This window comes from Humulus lupulus, chromosome 4 (assembly GCF_963169125.1).
Source record: "Humulus lupulus chromosome 4, drHumLupu1.1, whole genome shotgun sequence".
NCBI classification, from domain to species: Eukaryota; Viridiplantae; Streptophyta; class Magnoliopsida; order Rosales; family Cannabaceae; genus Humulus; species Humulus lupulus.
In genome coordinates this window covers 7,105,789-7,127,448 of record NC_084796.1, presented here as the reverse complement: position 1 = coordinate 7,127,448, position 21,660 = coordinate 7,105,789, and the positions used below count along the sequence as shown (strand labels likewise).

The window sequence follows — 21,660 nt, the reverse complement described above, 5'->3', positions numbered from 1 at the left end:
ATTTCCTCCCTATCTTTCTTTGAGGTTTTTGGTCCCAAATTAAAGTATCAAGCTAGGAAATCAAAGCTTAGAAGTTGTAGACTTGGTTCATCCATTGAAAAGGACTTAAATCCCATTTGAGGTAAGAATTCATCCATGAAAACAAGTCATACTCTGTTTTTCTTTATAGTTTTCAGCTTATAGTTTTGATGTGGATAGTTGGGAATTAAGGGATGTTTTTGTATAAAATGGATTGGGTTTTGATGAGGGTGTGATGTAGATGAAGTTTAGGGGTTGAATTGGATGTTTAGGTGATGTTTGGGATTGATTTGGAGGGTTGGTTTTAAGAGAAATCGCAAGGAAGAAGAACCAGAAAGTTTCTGGTTTGTAATTGGTTCAGCAGCGCCATTTAGGGCGCAGCAGCGCTAGGCAGGGCAGAGAGCAGGGCTCTCTGACTTGGAAATGGCGCAGCAGCGCCATTTAATAGGGCTGCAGCGCTGGTCCATTTTTCAGCAAACCTATTTTAGGGCTTGGAATGATCTTTAAGGCTCGGGGTTTGGTTCCTTTGCCCCGTTTGAGTATATTAAGATTCCCGAGAGTGGGGGATTGATCCCGGGAGTGTGGTTTTAGATTGTGAACCATTTATTAACTTACTTTATTAATGGATTATAATTGGTTATGATTAGGTAACCGCTAAGGAATCTAAAGGTTGATCGTTCTCAAGGGTCGTTCTTTTGTTCATTCTAGCTCGAATCAGAGGTAAGAAAACTGCACCCTGAGTATATGTGACATGCGTGTTTGTATTGATGCATGTTGATTGATAAACGTGGACATGGATTGCATATTGAATGCTAGCAAATATTGTTTATCTGTATATGGCATTGACTAGTCAGGGACACTGACCTAAGAGTCAGAAATGGCAGAGCGTCATGAATGTCGAGCCAAATGAAGATTAGATCTAATCGATATCAGCATTGAATGATCCCATGGCATTGATGCTGGACCGACCCTAAGGTCGATGAACTTATAAGCGCTTGACTAGTCTAAGACTAGTACTCAGAGCCAGGGCATAAGGCCCCGGTGACTGTTGTCACATGGCTAAGGAACGATGTTCCAGGGTTATGACTCTATGGTCATGAGGAAGGTTATGTTAGTGACTATTCACCTTTCACTTATCCTTGCAAAACTTATGAAAGAATCACTTATCAATTAAGTCCTGGTGACCCTATCGTCACATGGCTAGAGGGAGCTGTACCCACTTTTGTGACTTTTGCTACTGTCACCTATCTGTTTTGGACTGATAGTCCTGAATGATTATTATGATCATTGTTGATATTATATCATGCTTTATTGTGTTTTCTTGCTGGGCCTTGGCTTATGGATGCTATGTGGTGCAGGTAAAGGGAAAGAAAAGCTCACCCAGCCTTAAGTGGAGAGCTTAGGTGGTGATGTGTACATATGCGGCCGCTTGACCACTACGGCCAAGGAGTTCTTAGAGGAACTAGGGGGTTTACCTTATTTTTGCCGCTTAGGTCGGCGGGTTTATACTTTTGAAACTGTAATGACCATTTTGAGTTGTAAATAACTTGTAAACGTTTTGATGAGCTCATGAACAGTTTTATGTACTTAATGAAATATATCATTTCTCTTTTTATTGATTTTCACCTTAGCCTGTTAATAACACTTAGAACACGTTTTTAACCAAAGGACTCGGGTAGCGGGTCAAATTTCCGGTTCACCGTAATTGTTCTGGGGTAACCTTCCTAGGGCCGTGGCCCTCACCTCCAAACCCAGAATTCCTCACCAACTTTCTATATTTTCCTCAAGCCAATTCACCCTAAAACTTAGCTAACAATCCCAGATAATTAACACAAACATTCCAGCTCAATATCAACATCAAAACCCCATTGAATCCTGCTCCAAAGCTCAACTAAAACACTCAAGATAGATCAAACTTAACCAACATAAAAACTCTAACAAACCAGCAGCAAATCTAAACATAATCTTTATAATTAAGGCTTACCCTTGCTGGATTAAACTTCAGAACTAGTTCCCTATGCTCCAATCTTCAAGCTTCAAGCTCCCTTAAATCCCCAGCTGCAATCCCTTAGCTTTAAGTTGGTTTCCCCAAAGTTTTCCTTGAGTTTTCCTTAGAGAGTGAAGAGAGAAAAGAAGAGGAACCTATCTTCAGCTGGAAGGAAAGAATAGGTGTCGGTTTCTACAAGCCCCTAAATGGTTCTTCCTTTTTTGTTTTATTTAACTTAATCTATGTGGTTACCTCAAGGCTCGGGGTACCAAAACGTCACCGAGGGCAAAATGGTAAATTTCCCCAATATTCTCTCATATACATTCTATCCTCAAATATATATCCAAATATTTATTTTCACAACCCGATAACCCCATAATTGTAACGACCCAAATTCACTAATAAGGCTTAAGGGTCTTGATTAGTGTGTCAGGAGGGCATTACTGGAATAATTGTGATTTAATAAGTAATTATATGTTTAATGATGCTTATATGATAATTTATTATATTATGTGGTAATATGATATGTGATATATGCGAGAACCATATTATGATGTGGATAAATCTGCAGCCGGCGACTCGAGGCGATCCTAGGGCTAGATAGCGGGAAAAGTCACAACGGGGTATTATAATTGACTTTGGGCAAGTCAGGGGTATTTTAGGTATCAGGTAGTGATTTAGACTATCGGGTGATGAAAATAAATAATTGGAGATATATTTGAGGTTAGGGTGTCTAGGCGGGAATATTGGGGGATTTTATCATTTTGGCCTCGGGGACGGTTCCGGTACCTCGAGCCTCGGGATTAACTTAATGGATAAGTTAGACTTAAGGAAGCCTTTAGAAGAAAAACACAAACCGACCAAGCATTTTCTCTCAGCTCACTTACACGCTCAAAGGAAACCAAGGAGAGAAAAACACAGAAAATTTAAGGGAGAAGCAAGTTGGAATTCTAAGATTTGTAGAGTAGATTTGGGAGTCTAGCTCAGGGGTTTAATCAAGGAACTGGAGCAAGATTTAAGGTAAGCATCTAACTCTGTATTCTGTGGTTGAATTATGAGTTTTAGCTGGGTTTTAGTTAAGTGCTGAAGCAAGTTTAGTTGTGATGTTCTAAGGCAGAATTAAGAAGGGAACTTGGGGACCTAGCTTGGCCACAGCTTGGTGAAGTGATTCTACAGCAAAGGTGAGTTCTAACTCCAAGTTTAGAGGTTCTAGATTGTGTTTGAGTGGCTGGTTTGGGTGTTTGTAGCACTTGAGTTTCAGAAATGGAAAGGAGAGGATTAGAGTGTGATAGACTGTGTTTTCTTGGGAATTATGTTGCTTAGATCATGTTAAAGAAGTTGGGAGTTAATTGGTTTTGAGTTGGGGGCGTTGGGATATCTTAAGGTGAGGTTTAGAGATTGAAAATGGTGGTTTTTTCTGGGTTCAAAGGGTCGGGTCGCGGCATGGTTCTTGGTGAGCCGCGGCCCTTCAAGGTTGTTGCATGCTGAGGAAGGAGGGCGGGCCGCGGCATGGTCCAAGCAATGCCGTGGCCCTTACCTGTTTTTGTGCCTTGGATGGCTCTGTTTGGGGGCCATGCCGCGGCATGGGTGGCCTATGCCGCGGCGCTTAAGGGATTTTGGGATTTTAAGATTTTAGGCTTGGGAATTTAACCTAGGGTGCTCGGGGTTGAGTCTTTTACCATATTTGGTGAAGTTCAATGTTCCGAGTACTAGAACTTGGCTTGGAAGCTCATTTAAGGTTGTTAATGGTGTCTTTCTTCATGGTTGTGACTAGGTGTTAAGCTAGGGCTCGAGGATCGGATCGCGCTCAAGGAGTATCACCCGTAACTAACCCATCTGAAAGCTAAAGGTAAGAAAACTGCACCTGGTTGATTATATGAGACGGGACTACCCTATTGTAAAAGCTTGAAAGGATGGTATTATGCCATGCAAGCCATTTAGTGAACCAACGGCCTAAGGGTGCCAAGGGTCTCACTAGCGAACAGGGCGCGGCTCGGCCACTGGTAGCCGAGGACAACTTATTATGCACTGAGCTTGGTTTAAGCGGGCCAGAGTCAGTGGGTAAAACATAGGGCGCAGCCTAAGTCGTCGACCCTGATCATTATGTGATATGAGCAGTATATGTGGTAGAATGTATCTTATATTGGATTGTATATACTGATTATCTGTTGTGGACTATCTAGTGAGTATACATGCATATTGAGCTATTTGTCTGTTATTATTGTTTGAGTTATCTGTGATGTTTTCTTGCTGGGCCTTGGCTCACGGGTGCTACGTGGTGCAGGTAAAGGCAAGGGCAAGTTAGATCAGCCCTGACTGGAGAGCTCGGCGAGCGGAATGTACATAGCCAGGTGCTCGGCTGCCACGGTTGAGATCTAGGCAAGGACATGGAACCTAAAGACTGTCTGTTTTGCCTTAGTATGGCTAGTGGATACTTATGTACTTTTTGGAAGTCTGTAAACTTATTTTAACTTTGTGTTTACGGGATCCCTTGTTTATTACAGTTTAAATATATGAAATGAGTCTTTTGAGACCGAAACCTTTTTAACCATAGATCTTACATGTCTAGTGACACGTTTTCAAATCAATGACTTGACTAGCGAGTCCTGCACCTTTATAAGTACACAGTGTAGCGGTCTTAGCTATCCAGGGCATTACAATAATATATCCAATACCCAAATTACCCCTCGACTCGCCCCGAGTCAGATTCTCAACCCCGTTGTGACTTTCTGGCTAACCGCTCCCCAGGACTGTCTCGGATCGTGCTGCACAGACATATCACATATATATATAGCATTTATCACATCTGTCACATTTATGCCCCTAATATCCAATCAGGGCCCACATGCACATTTAACTCAACTAAACATGCATCATTATCATGTATTCACATTAATTCATATATTAACATAATAATCCATTTATTGCCCTCCAGGCACACTAATCAAGGCCCTAAGTCCTATTAGTAAATTCGGGTCGTTACAATTTTCCTCCAATACCAGCTGCAAGCCGAGGGAGCTTTGTATTCCCACCAATCCAATTGCTTCAAATATATACTGTGAATCCATTTAACCCACAAATTATCTTTTTTGGAAGCAATAGCCCATATATATTTCCCTATAGCTGCAACATTCCAGTCCACAACCCTCTTAAAACCCAATCCTCCAGCTGTCTTAGAGTTACAAATGGTATGCCAAGCAACAAGACCAGGCCCTGAGTGATCACTCATTCCTCTCCAAAGAAAGGCTCTACAAATGGCATCAATTTCCTTCAGTATCTTCTTCGGCAATATCATGATTTGGGCCCAATAAGAATGTATGGAAATAAGTATTGCATTAACTAATGTAACTCTTCCCATATAAGATAAATTTCGAGAGCTCCATTGCCTGATTCTATGCACCATTTTCTCTAAAATAATTCCACATTCTACCGAAGAAATTTTCTTAGAACATATTGGAATACCAAGATATCGGAAAGGTAAATAGCTTCGAGCAAATCCTGAAGCTTCCAGCACTCTATTTACCTTAGCCTCTACCATACCACTACAAAATAGAGCAGATTTGTTCTGATTTGGTACCAAACCTGATGTCCCCGAAAACAGTTTGAGTCTTCTAAGCATCCATAGAATAGAGATAAAATCTCCATGACAAAATAATAATAAGTCATCGCGCAAAGCACAAGTGATTTAATCTAAGGGAGTTGCATTTAGCATGATACTTATAATCAGATAGATATCCCACTTTAATCATGATTCTAAACAGATACTCCATACCTAACACAAACAATAATGGAGACATTGGATCCCCTTGCCTTAATCCCCTTTTAGCTGCAAAGAAACCATGCATAGAGCCATTGAGCAATAAGGAGAATTTAGGTAATCTAACACAGATCATAATTAACTGAATAATCTTCCTCGGAAAATTAAAAGCAGTTAGCATTTCCTCTATGAAATCTCATTCTATTGTGTCATATGCCTTCTGCAAATCAACCTTAATCATACAACTCAGCTTACAGTGTTTCCTTCCATAATGCTGAACTAAGTCTTGACAAATCATGATATTGTGTGCTATGTACCTCCCATGAACAAAACCCCCCTGGTTCTCTGCAATCAAATCAGGAAGAACCCTTCTCAACCGTGCACAGATCATTTTGGATGCAATTTTATATAGCACATTACAACAGGAGATGGGACGGAAATCACTTACTTTGATCAGACATTTGGTTTTAGGAATGAGGGTGATGGTTGTAGATTAATCTCTTTAAGAAGTTTCCCCATGGATAGGAAGTTTAAGACAGCTGAACAAACCTCAGCACCTACTAAATTCCAATTATCTTGATAAAAAAAACTACTATAGCCATCAGGACCAGGGGCCTTCAGACCTGGAATGGAGAAGAGGGCATCTTTAACTTCCTGGGCTGTAAAAGCTTCTAATAGCAGCCTAGAATGCACCTCAAAAATGACCTGACCTAAGTCAACAACAACCTGTGAAACCTTCCTCCTACTATGCAATTGAGTCCCCAATAAATTTTGATAGTATTCTAAAAAAGCTCTTTGTACACCTTCCACTATATCCACTCAGGTACCATCTTCAGTGTGTATAGAGAAAATGCGATTCTGAATCCTTCTAGCTTTCAATGAAGCATGAAAATAGCAGTATTTTCATCACCATTCATCACCCAGCTTGCTTTTGCTTTCTGTGCTAAAAACAACAGATATGCTCTATTTAATCGAGTGAATTCTTCCCTAGCCAATATCTCATGTTGGATTAAAGACTCATTGAGAGGATCTTGGTGCAAGCTTTCTTGAATTTCCAGCAGAAAATGCTTGGCTTGAGCTTCAACCTTTTGAATGTCATGATAGCCGAAGCTAATGTAACGCCCCGGTTACCCCGGAACCGCTACGGTGATCGGTGAACCGGAAATTTGACCCGCTACTCGAGTCCTTTAGTTAAAAACATGTTCTAAATGTGATTAATAGGTTAAGGTGGAAAATCAATAAAAGGAAAGGATATTTTTCATTATAAACTGCTCTGCAGAGCTAATCAAAACATTTACAAGTTGTTCTCAGTACAAAATGGTCATTACTGTTTCAAATTTACAATCCCGCCGACCTAAGCGGAAAAATAGGGTAAACCCCCTAGTTCCTCTGAGAACTCCTTGGCCGTGGTGGTCAAGTGGCCGCATATGTACACATCACCACCTAAGCTCTCCACTCAGGGCTGGGTGAGCTTTTCTTTCCCTTTACCTGCACCACATAGCACCCATGAGCCAAAGCCTAGCAAGAAAACACAATATAGCATGATATAATATCAACAATGATCATAATAATCATTCAGGACTTTCAGTCCAAAACTGATAGGTGACAGTTGCAAAAGTCACTAAAGTGGGTACATCTTCCTCTAGCCATGTGACGATAGGGTCACTCGGGCTTAATGGATAAGTGAACCTTTCACTAGCTTAAACATGATAGGTGCATAATGAATAGTCATCAACATAACCTTCCTCATGACCATAGAGTCATAACCCTGGAACATCGTTCCCTAGCCACGTGACAAATAGTCCCCTGGGCTTTAAGCCCTGGCTTTCAGTAACTAGTCTTAGACTAGCCAAGCGCTTATAAGTTTCATCGACCTTAGGGTCGGTCCAGCATTAACGCCATAGAGCCATTCAATGCTGATATCGATTAGATTCAATGTTCATACAGTCCTGCATTCAGGACGCTTATGCCGGTTCTGACTCTTAGGTCAGTATCCCTGACTAGTCAGTGCCATATACAAGTACACAGTATTCACTAGCATATAATATGCAATCAATGTCCACATTAATCAAGCAACATGCCTCAATAAAAATCACGCATGTCATATATATACAGAGGGTGCAGTTGTATTCTTACTCCGTTTTCTTACCTCAAGTTCGAGCGAGAATAAAACGAGAACGACTCGTGAGAACGATCGACCCTTTTGATACCTTAGTGATTACCTAACCATAACCAATATAACCTCCATTAATGAAAATCAACAATGAAAGGGTCTTGACCTAGACCACACTCTCGGGACCTCGAATGGTACTCAAATGGTGAGTAGATTCGATCCCGAGCCTTAAGGATTGAAACCCCGAGCCAAAAACCCTTAAAAATACTCAAAACGGGACTTTGATGAAACAGAGCAGCGCTACAACACTATTCCCTAGCGCCCCAGCGCTATTCTCAGAACCTCCTACACGCCCAAATGCCCTCTGGGTAGCGCTGTAGCGCCCTAGGGTGGGCGCTACAGTGCTACCCCCAGACCAGCAACCCCCTGAAACCGCCTTCTTCATCTCCTTCGATTCTAGCCTGTTTCCAATGCTTCCAAATCCCATTTTTGGTGCCGAATGAACCCAAAAACCATCCTAACATTCCCCAAACATCACAACAAACATAACCCTAGCCAAAATTCCCAACAAAACCAAAGTTTCAACTTAGAAATCAAAACTATAAAACAGAACTAAAACAGGGCAAACCAAGGGATTCCATGGCTAAAAACTTACCCAAAGCTCAGCTTGTGATGCTCTTCAATGATGAAACACACCCCTAAGCTCACAAGGCTTACTTCCCAAGCTTGAATCCTCAAGAATGGTTCAAAAATCACAAAGGAAAAGGAAGGAAAAGATAGTACGGGAGAAGCTTAAAGTATACTTTGTTTTCCCCTTTCTTTCACAACCTAAAATGGCTTATATCTATCCTAGGGGTGAAAAGGCCAAAATACCCCTAGGTCAAATAAAGCTTTCTAAGGGCTCCCAAGGGCAAAATTGGTATCTTCCACCTATCTCGTTAATCATAATTAACGCTCTCCAATTCCCGTTATTCTCAAAACTATCAAACACCAATAATTCACATCCCGTTACCATTTTATTCCCGGTAACGCTCCAATCATTAAAATCACCCCGAGACTCATCCCGAGCCCCGAACTTAAACCTGTTATGGCTAAATCGCTAGTTTATACTCAAGATCGTCTCATGCCGAATAGCTCGAACTAATCCACCATATAATGTGGCTATATTAATTAATCACAATCATGCACCCAGAATACACACATATGCCCTCAACGGCCAAATTACCAAAATATCATAATATTCAAATGTGGACCCACATGCACGTATATAACATCATATCATAATATAATTCACATATACATGCATATTATCGATTAATGGCGTAATTAAGCAAGTATGGCCCTCCCGGCCTACTAATCTCGCCCATATTTTTATTCTTAACCTTTGTTTCAAGAAGACTAACCAGCCCAACTTTCTTGGAAATGATTAATTGCTTAATCTCTCGATGCTTAAGTTGGCTGTTAATCCCTCTTACATTCCAACATAAAATCTTATCCATGTCCTGCAGAGGGATCTCTCCCCTCTCCAGTATTCAACCTGCTTACTCATTCTTCCTCTTGTTCCTCTGTCAGGATAGCATACTGGTTTGTCATAACCGTTGCTGGTGCAGAAACAACTGGCACCCTGACTCCCTTGTTTGCTCGCTGAAAACCTTCCTCGTCTACTACTGGCTGCACCAAATTCGGATCAGACTTCAATTGTTTAGGAACATATACTTGTTTCCCTTGATTCCTCCTTCTACATACTTGAGCCTCATGCCCAATCCCAGAACAGCTCTTACAGATAATTGGAATCCATTCATACTCTACTTGCAAATCAATTTCCTGGTCAAACTCATTCAAGAAACTGATTATTGCTGGAAATTGTTGATCCATACTGATCTCAATAAGAATGCGAGGATAATAGAGTCTATCTCTATATTTGGTGATGTTATCTACTTGAATTGGCCGCCCTACTTGCCCCACAATCTTGAAAATAGATTTCTCACCCCAATACTTAATGTTCAATCCTCCCAGTTGAATCCAAGTAGGAACTACAGTAATATCCTCCTTTGTAAAATCATCAACCGAGTTCCATGGCTTCATTACTAGTGGCTTCTTGCCAAGAAACAAATACCCACCATTAAGAACTCGATCACGGAAGTCCAAATTGTGGAATCGAATGATGAAAACACCTCGTGAGAGTACTCCTACTTTGTCCACATTTTCCTTCCAAAGCCTCCTTACAAATCCATCCAAAATACTAACCAGAGGATTAGCTCCCACAACATAGCAAACAATAGAAGGCTGCCAAAAGTTAATCTCCTCAGCGATATCCTCAGGTTCAATCTTGACACCAACTTTCCTCCCCTGGTTCAAATTAGGATTTACTCCTTTTGGCGATTCTCCACTAGATCGTACAATAGGTTGTTCAATTATAGGAGATCTCAAAATTGGAGTAGAAGCATGCTTACCAAACAACACATCCTGCATAGCTTGCTCAATGCAGTCAGCCAACTCCCAAGATCCGTGCGAATTGCAGTCTGTTGTGGAGTGGAATCAGGCATTACTTGTGACAGATCCGTGTTCAACTTCGTAGACTCTATATCTGCATCCTCGATAATTTCCAACTCTTGTATCCCCAGAATTGCATCCATAGACCGCGTTTTAATGGTTCTATCCGAAGAAGATGGTCCTCGCTTCTTGCCATTACTCTTACCATAGCTCCGGCGAGAGTCACCGAGAGAGAAGAAGGGAAGAAAAAACTTTCAATTTTTTTTTTTTGAATAAAGAGAGTTTACTTAGCACTCACCATTATCATCCTCATTCTTATGCTTATGGTATCATATCATTTGTTCTTGCATATTCTCACCATGCGTGCTTGTAAGAACAAGTTTTTCTCGCGAGCGAAGCAAAGGAGAGGCTTCAAAATAGTTTTGTTTTTTGCTCTTTAGAGTAGGTTAGCTTAACCTTTTTGGTGCCTATAAAACTAAATAATTTACTCACTTTAAAACTCTCTAAGTCATTCTTGGACAATGAATTATGTTATAATATTTTAAATAATATAATGTTAGATTAAATAATGTGATTTGTCACACAAATATGATTTGTCATACCTTGTAACATATTATTGAGAGTCACAAAATTGGACACATGTGTGTGTCCAAATGTGACATATTTTGGAGTTACAAAATCAGCTACAAATTTGTAACTCTCAAATATTACCCAATAATGTGTAGATTGTGTGTTACACATTTGAGTTTGGATTTCACAAAATCATAATAAAATATGGCTGTTGGAGACATGTTTTTAACCCCCATTAGGTGTATGGAGGTTACAAAATCATGTGGGAAAATGTTTGTGATGTTTTGGAAAAACTGAAAATGGCCTGTGGCCGCGGCTTGGGGAACAGATGCTAGTCGCGGCCATAGACCAGTGGCTGCAGCCACTAATACTCCTGGTCGCGGCTAGTGAGACTAATAGCCGATACCACTTTCTAGTTTTTTCCAATTTGAACGGTTTTAACATCCTAAGTAACTCCCAAAACTCCATTTTAATTCCATAAACATCCAATTAAACATTGGTAACAACCATGGGGGTTGGGGCGTTAACGAGCCTTAGTCCACGAGACAGTTGTATTAAAACTTAGAGAGTCTACAACAATGGAGTTTTCTCTTAGTTTTAGCAGAGTAACAGTATGCATGCTCCTAAGAGTCCCTTCTCCAGTGCTCTGTTACATGTATTTATAGGTTCACAGGAGCACTGGGTGTGGGTCGGGCTGACCCGGGCCCAACAAAGGTATAAATATTGCTGGCTTCTCTATCGGAAGCCCAATACAGAAGAATTAAAACATCAAAGAAAAATGCTAACTTGGGCCCATTGGGCCAGCCCAAACTGTAACTATCATCCGAAAAATTGGAGCTTTTGGTTTGGGCATCTCGAATTACTAGACAGATTCAGGGGACAAGATCGGTCAGAGCAGTGGCGGTACAGGTCTGAACCAACGGCGTACAATCCCGATGTGGCATTTGCCATAGGTGAAACGTGGGGACAACTCCCACGCTTCATAAGGCGGAGTCAGGGTCATGGATGCTTTATCCTGCCAACCTTGGGGACTCGACCCGGGTCCGTTTACCTCTGTCCCTCTCCGTTTACCATACGCCTAGATCATCCACCAGGAGTCCGGATCGTTTACTAGGCTTCGGGACCGTTCGTACCAATCCCGACTGTTGTCCCCAGCCAGCTGAACCGTCTCCCGGATGACCGCCCCGGACAATATTTCCTGGACGCCTTCCAGGCCTCGCCCAGAATTGGGCTGTCGATATCCATTCTGCTCCTTGCCAAACGGGCCCGGACTGGGCCCAACCTCAATTGGGGCAGTTAGTGGGCCTGTAACGCGGTCCTGGGCCCACGGCAGGAAACAGGGATAACATACACCATAGAGGCTTGATAATTCCAGAGAATTATTTCTTTGAGAGACCCCTTAGTGCTTAGAGAATAAGGGAAATAAACTTTTGGATAAAGGTTTTGAACGTTGTTCAAGCTGGTGATCCCCACTACTCTATACTTTAGTTGTGTGAGAGTTTGTGTTCTTATTATTGTTCTTTTCATTATTTTGTTCTTCTTGTTCTTATTTACTTGTATTATTATTGTTTTGAGTTTGTGATATTTTTCTTCTACATCTTTTTATTTACTTGTATTTTGAGCAATAACGTTGTAACACTTGTTTATCTATCATATTGTCTTTTGTATTATTTTGCTTAGAGTTGTATTTTATTTTCTTTATTTCTATGGAATATAATATATCTCTTCTATATAATAAGTGTGTAGATAACAGAAATTCTTGGTTTTAACGGTTTTTTATTTTTTTCGTTAACTTTAACGAAATATTTTTATATATAACAAAATATTATTATATTTAATAGTAGATTGTAAACATGATTTAAAATTAAATCAAAATAAATAAATAAACAAATTAAAATAAGATATTTTTGAGACATTTTACTATAACAATCATTTAAAAATAATAAAATCATACTATTTACCAAAAAAATGACAACCTGATGACGCAACAGAATTAGCCTATACGTGAGATACACGTGACTATTTAAGTGAGTATGATCTGTTCGACCATCTATCAGAAGAGAATTCACTCGTCACACATCATATTTATGGGCGACCAGTCCAGTCGCATCATTTCATATATTTCCTTTAAATATATAATTTTGCATTTATGTAATAATTGCAATTTCTATTATTATTTAGATACACTTGTATTAAATGTAATTAAGGTCCATCGGCCCATGTAGAACTCCTTGATCCTATAAATAAGAATCAAATGGCTCAAGAGATGGGACTTTTTTTTTGGACTTTTGAACTTCGGAATTCTAAGAGAGAAATATAGTGTTTTTATCACCATATTTGTACTCATCCTGAGGCTTGTGAAACTCGTGAACCCTAGTTCATTGATCACACTCTTGGGATTCTACATGAATAAGAACACTAAGTGGACGTAGGTTATTACCATCTGCTGGGGCTGAACCACTATAAATCTTTTATGTCACTTATCTTTTTGTCTTGATTATATCTCATTTCTATCGTTTTACTTGACTCTATGTCATTGACTAAATCGAGGGTCAACACATACATTTTAAATTTAAATCAAATTAAATAAATAAATAATTAAACAGATTAAAATATGATATTTTTGAGATATTTTATGATGAGTTTGTTTTTAGCATAGTTTTTAACATGTGTTTAGGGTAAGTTTGAGTCATTTTGGTGGAGTGTTATGCGGTATTATGCTTGTTTTGGTATGTTTGCAGGAAATAGGAGAAGGAAACGTGAAGTTTGGAAAATGACTGGAAAATCAGCTTAATTTTGGAAATTTATGCTAAAAGTTGACGAGAAGAAAGTCGAGGATTCATTTGCAGAGATAAATGTTCGTTTTGGAGTTTTGGAACAAGTTTTTGGGGTCATTACGAAGGGCTGTGGCGCTTGAATGAAGAGCTGCAACGCAAGGAAAAAGCAGATAGGGCCATTTTCTGGAGTTTCGAAGGGCCGCGCTGCATGGGAGAAGGGCCGCAGCGCTTGCTGAAAATAGAAAGCGGGTTGCGCAAATTCAAAGAGGCGCGCCGCGGCGCTTGAATGCCAAGGCCGTGGCGTGTGTGTGTGTGTGGCTATCAGAAGGGAAAAATTGTTAAACATTTTTAGGGTTTCTATTTAAATACGTTTTTAAGAGTTAATTAGGGTATTGATTGATATTTTTGATGTGTGGAGAAATTATTAGAGACTTGGAAGAATATTGAAGACCTGAGAGTTTGACTTCTTGATTTCTTCTGTATTTCTCTTTTCTGGTGTTTATGTTTATGTTTATATTTAATTTGATTGATTCCATTATATTTGCTTTGAACTAATCTTGTTATTAAGGTATTAGTGGATTATTCTTGAAACTTTTGATTTCTTAATGAAATTTTCCTGAATTTTTTTCTTCTGCTGTGGATTATTTATCTTATGTTTAATGCTTGTGAATGTTTGATCATCATTTACATGTTTATATGATTTTAACCTATGCTCTAAAAAGAGAAGGCTAATTATGCTATAGGTAAATAATCATAATTTTATATTAGACGAAAGTACTTCTATGAATTGTGTAGTTTAAGGATTATGTGTTTAAAGCCTGCAATATATTGATTTACCACAGAGATATAGGAAATAATATATTGTAGAGAATTATAGATCCTAGCAAGACTATAATATATAATTGTAATCTGCTATCACAATAGAATTAAGAAATATTGAGAATTGGTTAGAAATCATAAGTGGATGGTTGATGAAACTAAACCCTAACTTTTACATCCATTGAATTAAATCAAATTTTGTTTTATCTCTGCATTTCTCTAGTGCTTAATAGTTTCTTAATTTTTAGTAATAATTATTTTATTTATAATTCTGAAATTATTATTTAAATCAATTAGAATTAGATGTTAATTATTGGTAATTAATATCAGTCTTCGTGGGTTCGACACTTTACTTATCATATATTACTTGATTGGCCCGCGTATACTTGCGTGCTAAATTTTAATAGATCATTTTACAATGACAATTATTTAAAAATAATAAAACCATACGTTTTATAACTTAAATAAAATTTAATTAAACTTAAACTTAAACTCACGTACTAGAATATTCTACTATCAACTAGAATCAAACTTCTTTTTTTTTTTTAAAAAAACCAGCGATAAACTTAAATTTAAAATCCATGTATAATATTAATATTATATTGAACTTATATAATATATAATCTCTTGTTTTCACTGTCAAATTAAAAAACTAGAATAAATAAACTTCAAGAAAAATTAATTAATTAATTAATTAAAATAGGATATTGTTAGGATATTTTATGATAAGTTAAATAATTAAATCTATATTTAAAAATAATAAAGTTATACATATTATTTTTTTTATCTTATAAATTTATATGATAATTTATTTTTTATCAAGTGATTGCAGCTCTTTTTTTTCATCAAATTCACCAAAAGACATGCGAGTTACATTCTAAACTAAAAATAATTGATGCATGTATACTACTCTACACTATGACTTTTTCTATTATTAATTTATTTTTAAATATTGTTCTAATTTATATATATGTCATGTAGCCATATAAACATATATATATATTTATGTTAATGTTGTGTTTAGATGTCATATATGTAGAGATTATTGATATAAATATTTATATATACTAAAAAAGTGAATCGATTTTTATTAAAATTTAGACAATATTTTGCCCTAATTTTTTAATACATTTATGTCATACATTATGGTGTTATTTGTTAACACTTAAAAAAATAATTTTTTATTTAATTAATTAAAAATTTGACAATTTAACATAAAATATATTCGATAACTCTATATTTATTTATTATTTTTTTAAATTTTAATTAAAATTTATTAAATTTTGAAAATAAAATTTTTTCAATTTCAAATTTTTTTTAAACCGTTTTCGACTTTTTTTTCTTCTCTTCTTCAAATCAACACCTCATATTGTTAAACAAAAAATAAAAATAAAAATTATCAAACGCGTTTATTATTTTTTGTTTTAAAAAAAAAACAAAAATAGTTACCAAACATATTTTTATTCTTTAAAAATAAAGAAACAAAATAAAATAATATTTCCATTTTTGTATTTAAAAAATTCAAAAACAAAGAGTTTGTTTGGTAAAATTTTTGTTTTTGAATTTTTTAAATACAAAAATAGAAATATTATTTTATTTTTATTTTTTATTTTTAAAAAATAAAAATATGTTTGGTAACTATTTTTGTTTTTTGTTTTTAAAAACAAAAAATAATAAACTCGTTTGATAACTTTTATTTTTATTTTTTGTTTAACAATATGAAGTGTTGATTTGAAGAAGAGAAGAAAAAAAAGAAAGGAAAAATTGAAAAACTGTTTAAAAAAAATTTGAAAGTAAAAAAAATTATATTTTCAAAATTTAATAAATTTTAATTAAAATTTTAAAAAATAGAAAATGCAATTAATATTACCGAACATGATTTTGGATTTGGTTTTCATATTTTTAATCAAATAAATAGAAAACTGTTTTATTAAATGTTACCGAACGCTACCAAATTTTTTACCAAAGAGAACCTATATTAAACATATTTTATTTATTTTTATGATATTGTTTATTTATTTAAAATTTATATGATAATTAAAAAATAATAAAAATAAATACATATTTGAATAACCATATTTATAACTTTAAAACTAAACAAATATGCATTACACGTTATTTTTATTTAGTATATATATAGGACAATTCTTCTATAGGGGCTTCACTTTAAGCCCTACCGGTAGGGCTTTCAGTATTTCTTGACCCGTGAACAGTTTTCGGCGTGACTTTTTTTTATGACCGTGTATATTGTCGCTATTTAGAGCATCCTGCAAATTTTCAGAAATTTTCGAATAGTTTATAGTACCGAAAACTAGGTTCAGATATGTTGTTTTCCACGCGCATAAAAAAAATTAGTCACGCGCACAACAACTTGTTTGAACCTAGTTTTTGGTACTGTAAACTATTCGGAATTTTCTGAAAATTTGCAGGATGCTCTAAATAGCTACAATATACACGGTTATAAAAAAAATCGCGCCAAAAACTGTTCACGGGTTGTAAACACTGAGAGTCCTACCGATAAGGCTTAAAATGAAATCCTTATAAAAAAATTCTCCTCTCTCTATATATATATATATATATATAATTTGTTATACACAGTGAGAGCATGTTTTGAAATCCATACACTTTAAGCCCATACCATACCAGATAATGAAGTAGAATTTCTTGTCCCATATAAGTTTCTACTCTTTGCAATCAACCTATAAATAGTATTTCAAAGCTTGAAAATAGTATCTTTGTATATTAATAATAATGATTAAAAATTTATATCCAAATGACACAAAGTGTGTAACAGTAACATACCTAAAGTGCTAATATAACATTAAAACAAAAACAATAATAACAACAATAATAACTAGTTGTACTAATCTAATTTTCATAAATCCAATTAATATCTAGGTTGATTCTATCCAACTAGTATCTAATTTTTCAAATTCAATACAGTCTAATTGTGATTGTATATTTTTTCCAACAAGCTTTCAGTAATTTGATAATATCGGTGCAATTAATTTGTGTTTTTTACATTTCGTTAATTTTTTTTATTTGACAGTGTACATTGTTATTATTTAAGATATTTTGTAAATTTTCAAGAAATTCCAAATAATTTACACAGCCGAAAACAAGTTTTAAATAATTGACTTTTACACGCGTATACAAAAAAAAATAAGCACGAGTGCAAGATGCTATTTAAACCATGTTTTCAGTACCATAATTTATTCGAAATTTCTTAAAAATGTATAAGATGTTTTAGATAACTACAACGTAGACTGTCTTATAATTTTTTTTGAAATTATATCTATCTAGTTATAAAAATAAAAAAAATGTATTAGTGTTGTAAAAAAAAAGTGATGCATTATAATCATTACTATATATATTTCTCATTTAAAAACAAGTTTGAAAGTGTTACTAACTAAAGAGTTTTTTAAGAAAAAAAATCTTAATATTCACCGATCGTATATCTTTATATATAATACTAGCAGAAAGCAACGTGCAATGCACATTTGCTTAGTTATATTAAAAAAATGTGTGAATTTAGTTTTATTTTATAGCTTTCGTATTAAATTTTATTATTTAATCAAGGGTAGGTAAGCATTTGGTACGGTATATTTTTGTGAAGTGTCGTTTTGCTACCCTATATTTACATTAATAGTCATTTGGTACTATGTATTTCATTGATATAATTTTACCAATTTAATAAAACTTCTCTCAATTATATGAGTTCCAAATATAAATTTAATTACTTAATTACATATAATTGATGACAGTTTGGTCAAATTGATAAAAATTGTATTTATGAAATTTGAGTTTAAATACTAAATATCTATGATTTTGAAATAAATAGTACCATATGATTGATTATTAAAAAAATGTACCAAAATGATATTTTGTAAAAATACGGATTCCAAGTGAATAAATTTCCTATAATTAGTGTCATATATTTTAAAAGACAATATTTAATATAATGTATGACATAAAAATATTACTAAAAATATTGTTGGAATTCAAATAATAACATTGTAGATAAAAAAATAAAAATAAAATTGCATATAGTTTAATAAAGAATGTGATTTTGTCTGAATAAATAAATAATTAAAAAAAATGAAGAAAGAGATTAATTTGTCTTTGTAGTTTAGGATGATGATTCATCCTCGTTGTTATCTTGTTTGGCTTCAATTGAGAGAATAATGAAATGTTTGTATTTCACATTATTCATTTTTTCATCTCCGGACAATTTGATTGTCCATTTTTTTGTTGCTAATTTATTTTCAACAATTTCAATGTGTTGAGGAATTTCCTACAAGAACAATTTAGAGTTAATTTATATAAATTATGGTATTTTTTATATGTATTATTTTGAAATGTAGTAATATTTATTCTTACCTGTATAGAATTTTCCATCAACTGGACTGCAGAACTACCAAATATCTTTTCTACTACTTCTCCGAACATAACAGCATCAAGCTTTCCAGTATCATCTTCTAGTTGCACATATGCCCTAGCACTTAAAATTTATTTAAATATATTAGTTTTAATGTGAATATTAGTTTTTTAAAATTTATAATTTATTTAGAAATTTAAATAAAATGTACTCACTGTGGTGGCTTTGTAGAGACATACTTGTGGAGTACTCGAAGCAAGTAATGAAAGTAGGATTTTTTCTGTTCGAGTTGATCTCTGAGGCTCTCGGGCTGAATCCAAATCACTTGAACGACATAGATTGCGCAGAAGGTCAACTATTCTTTTGCCATTACTATCCACCATGCCCGCAGCCAGAACTAACTATGGGAGCAACCAAGCATGCTGGTATGGACTTCCTTACTGTGCTGCTTCAAGATGACATTGGTGGTCTACAAGTTCTCATTGACAATAAATGGATTGATGTTCCCCATCAACCTGGAGCTCTGGTGGTAAATATTGGAGATCTTCTTCAGGTAACTACTCTTAATTATCTGTTATAGCATAGTAGTTTTGTTGTAAATCCTTAATCAAATAGCTTAAGATCAATCTGATAGAACTTTAGACAGAGAAAATTAAAGAACAGAGGTGAGAAGACGAAGAAGAAGAGAATTTTAATGAAATAGCCACTTTCTTTATTGCTGAATATCAATCCACATTACAATCTTGAAAGCCTTCTATGTCAGTTTGTTTACAAGATTACAGAGCTAATACAATGTAAATTGACATTAAAAATAACTTGTGCAATGTAATGTCTATTTATAGACAGCTATACTTAACTAACATTACTAAGAAGAGTAAAACAGTTAAGCTGTTAGTAACTGAAATGAACAGGTCAGCATAGCTGACTGAACCAATTCCTACAAGTTTGCATATCAATGAATCAGATATCTATTTAGCACTCTCACAAAAGAGTTTTTAATGCAAAAGTTTCTTTCTTTACCGATGTGTTCTCAAATCAGTTTTTTGATTTGTTTTTCATTTTGTTCAGCTTATAACGAATGATAGATTCAAAAGTGTTGAGCATCGAGTTTTGGCGAGCCATTTGGGTCCCAGAATATCTATTGCAAGCTTTTTTTGCACAGGTGTAATTCCAACCTCAAAACTGTATGGACCCATTAAAGAGTTATCAGAAAATAACCCCCCAAAGTACAGAGAAACTATTGTGAAGGACTATATTGCTTATTTTGGTACAAAAGGCCTTGATGGGACTAGGCTCTTGGATCACTTCAAGCTCACCAAAACAGAATGATGAAGGTTGAGACTTAGTGTTACAAATGGCTTCTAGACTAAAAAAAATCGAATAATCAATGATATGATTATGTCCTGAATTGTGCTGTCTTATTTTTGATGAAATTATTGTGTACTTTGATGATGATATGCCCTGTCATAACCGCTATCACTTTTATAAATAAACATAGAGTAATGATATGTGCACTCAAATATGCACCTAAACATTACACACAGTGACGTGGCAGACTAACTTGGTTGTGATACATAGAACCCTTAGAGTTGGGATGGTCTGTGATACATAGAACCCTTAGAGTTTGGCACTCCTATATATTTTCCAAATTAGTTTTGGATTTGAGAGAATAAATGAGTTGAACTGTCATGAAAATGATGTCAGTAGTAGTAGTTATGATACACAATTAAATGGTCCTTTGCTTTGATGTTTCACTATTCAAAACCTTGGTCCACAAAACCAAATTTTATTATTGAAAATGCATGTCTGAATTAGTAGTAGAATATATCTATTTATTTGTTTTTATATTTGAATGCAACCAATCAGAAAATTCTCCATGTGGCTGCCTTTCTCCATAAAAAAAAATGAAGAAAGAAAAGGCTAGCTTGGTAGCAATTGTGGCCAAGATTGTATCTGCCCATTACAGATAAATACCAATAGTTCAAGGTCCAGAAATAAGTAAAGATAATAGTTGAGGCTACTATCTAAATTGGCTATAATTGTATGCATAAATATATATGCTTCATTTATGCATTTTATAACTATAAAAAACAGATCAAAGTTGTAGACTTAGATTCTACTAGTCTTTTAAATACGTGAATGGAAAGATCTAAATCACCATTACATTAGACCATCCTAACTATCATTCACTTGTATATGGTTGTAACAAGTAATAACAGCAATTTGTTCAGTCTACAAACTTTCCCACACTAAAATCCATCTTGCATAATGCTGAAAATGGTGTTAGCTAGAGTGTTTGCAGCACTGAACAACAAGAAAAGTCCATTTATTATCCTCCAAAACATGGCCAAATTATTAGTTGCAGCTAAAATTGTTGAAGTGGAGAAGCTTCATCAAAGCAGCATATCAAAGCAGCATATCCAAGCTTAAAGCCTAAAACATTGAAGTGGGCTATCGATGCCATGTGTGGCAAGGTAACAATAGCACTGTAGTTTCTTTTGTGTACAATATCGTCTCATTCCTAAAAGAATATCAATGAATTGAATCATACAAATGGAACTTGAATTAATGAATAAGATCTATATAAATAAAAATATATAGATAGATATATCTGTGTGTGTACCAGCATCAGCATGCCTCAGGCAAATCTTCTGGCTTTGGAGGATTAGGAGCCATATAGCTGAAAAAGGAGTCCCTCCAGTTAGCAGCTGAAGTATGAAACAGATAAACAAACTTTTTGGTGATTGA

The 21,660-nt window shown here is 35.3% G+C and overlaps 2 protein-coding genes across 2 annotated transcripts; one reads left to right on the top strand and one right to left on the bottom strand.

Annotated features, from left to right (window-relative positions):
• Positions 1 to 9,420: 9,420 nt before the first annotated feature.
• Positions 9,421 to 10,511, bottom strand: LOC133831819 (uncharacterized). Its single transcript, XM_062262232.1, has 2 exons — positions 10,425 to 10,511; positions 9,421 to 10,341 (listed from the first exon to the last, which is right to left on the bottom strand). Exons 1-2 carry the CDS (start codon positions 10,509 to 10,511, stop codon positions 9,421 to 9,423), a joined length of 1,008 nt encoding a protein of 335 aa, XP_062118216.1.
• An 8,606-nt stretch (positions 10,512 to 19,117) lies between these two features.
• LOC133831818 (1-aminocyclopropane-1-carboxylate oxidase homolog 3-like) lies at positions 19,118 to 20,292 on the top strand. Its single transcript, XM_062262231.1, has 2 exons — positions 19,118 to 19,465; positions 19,981 to 20,292. The coding sequence occupies exons 1-2, from the start codon at positions 19,118 to 19,120 to the stop codon at positions 20,239 to 20,241; spliced, it is 609 nt and encodes a 202-aa protein (XP_062118215.1). The 3' UTR covers positions 20,242 to 20,292.
• Positions 20,293 to 21,660: the final 1,368 nt, after the last annotated feature.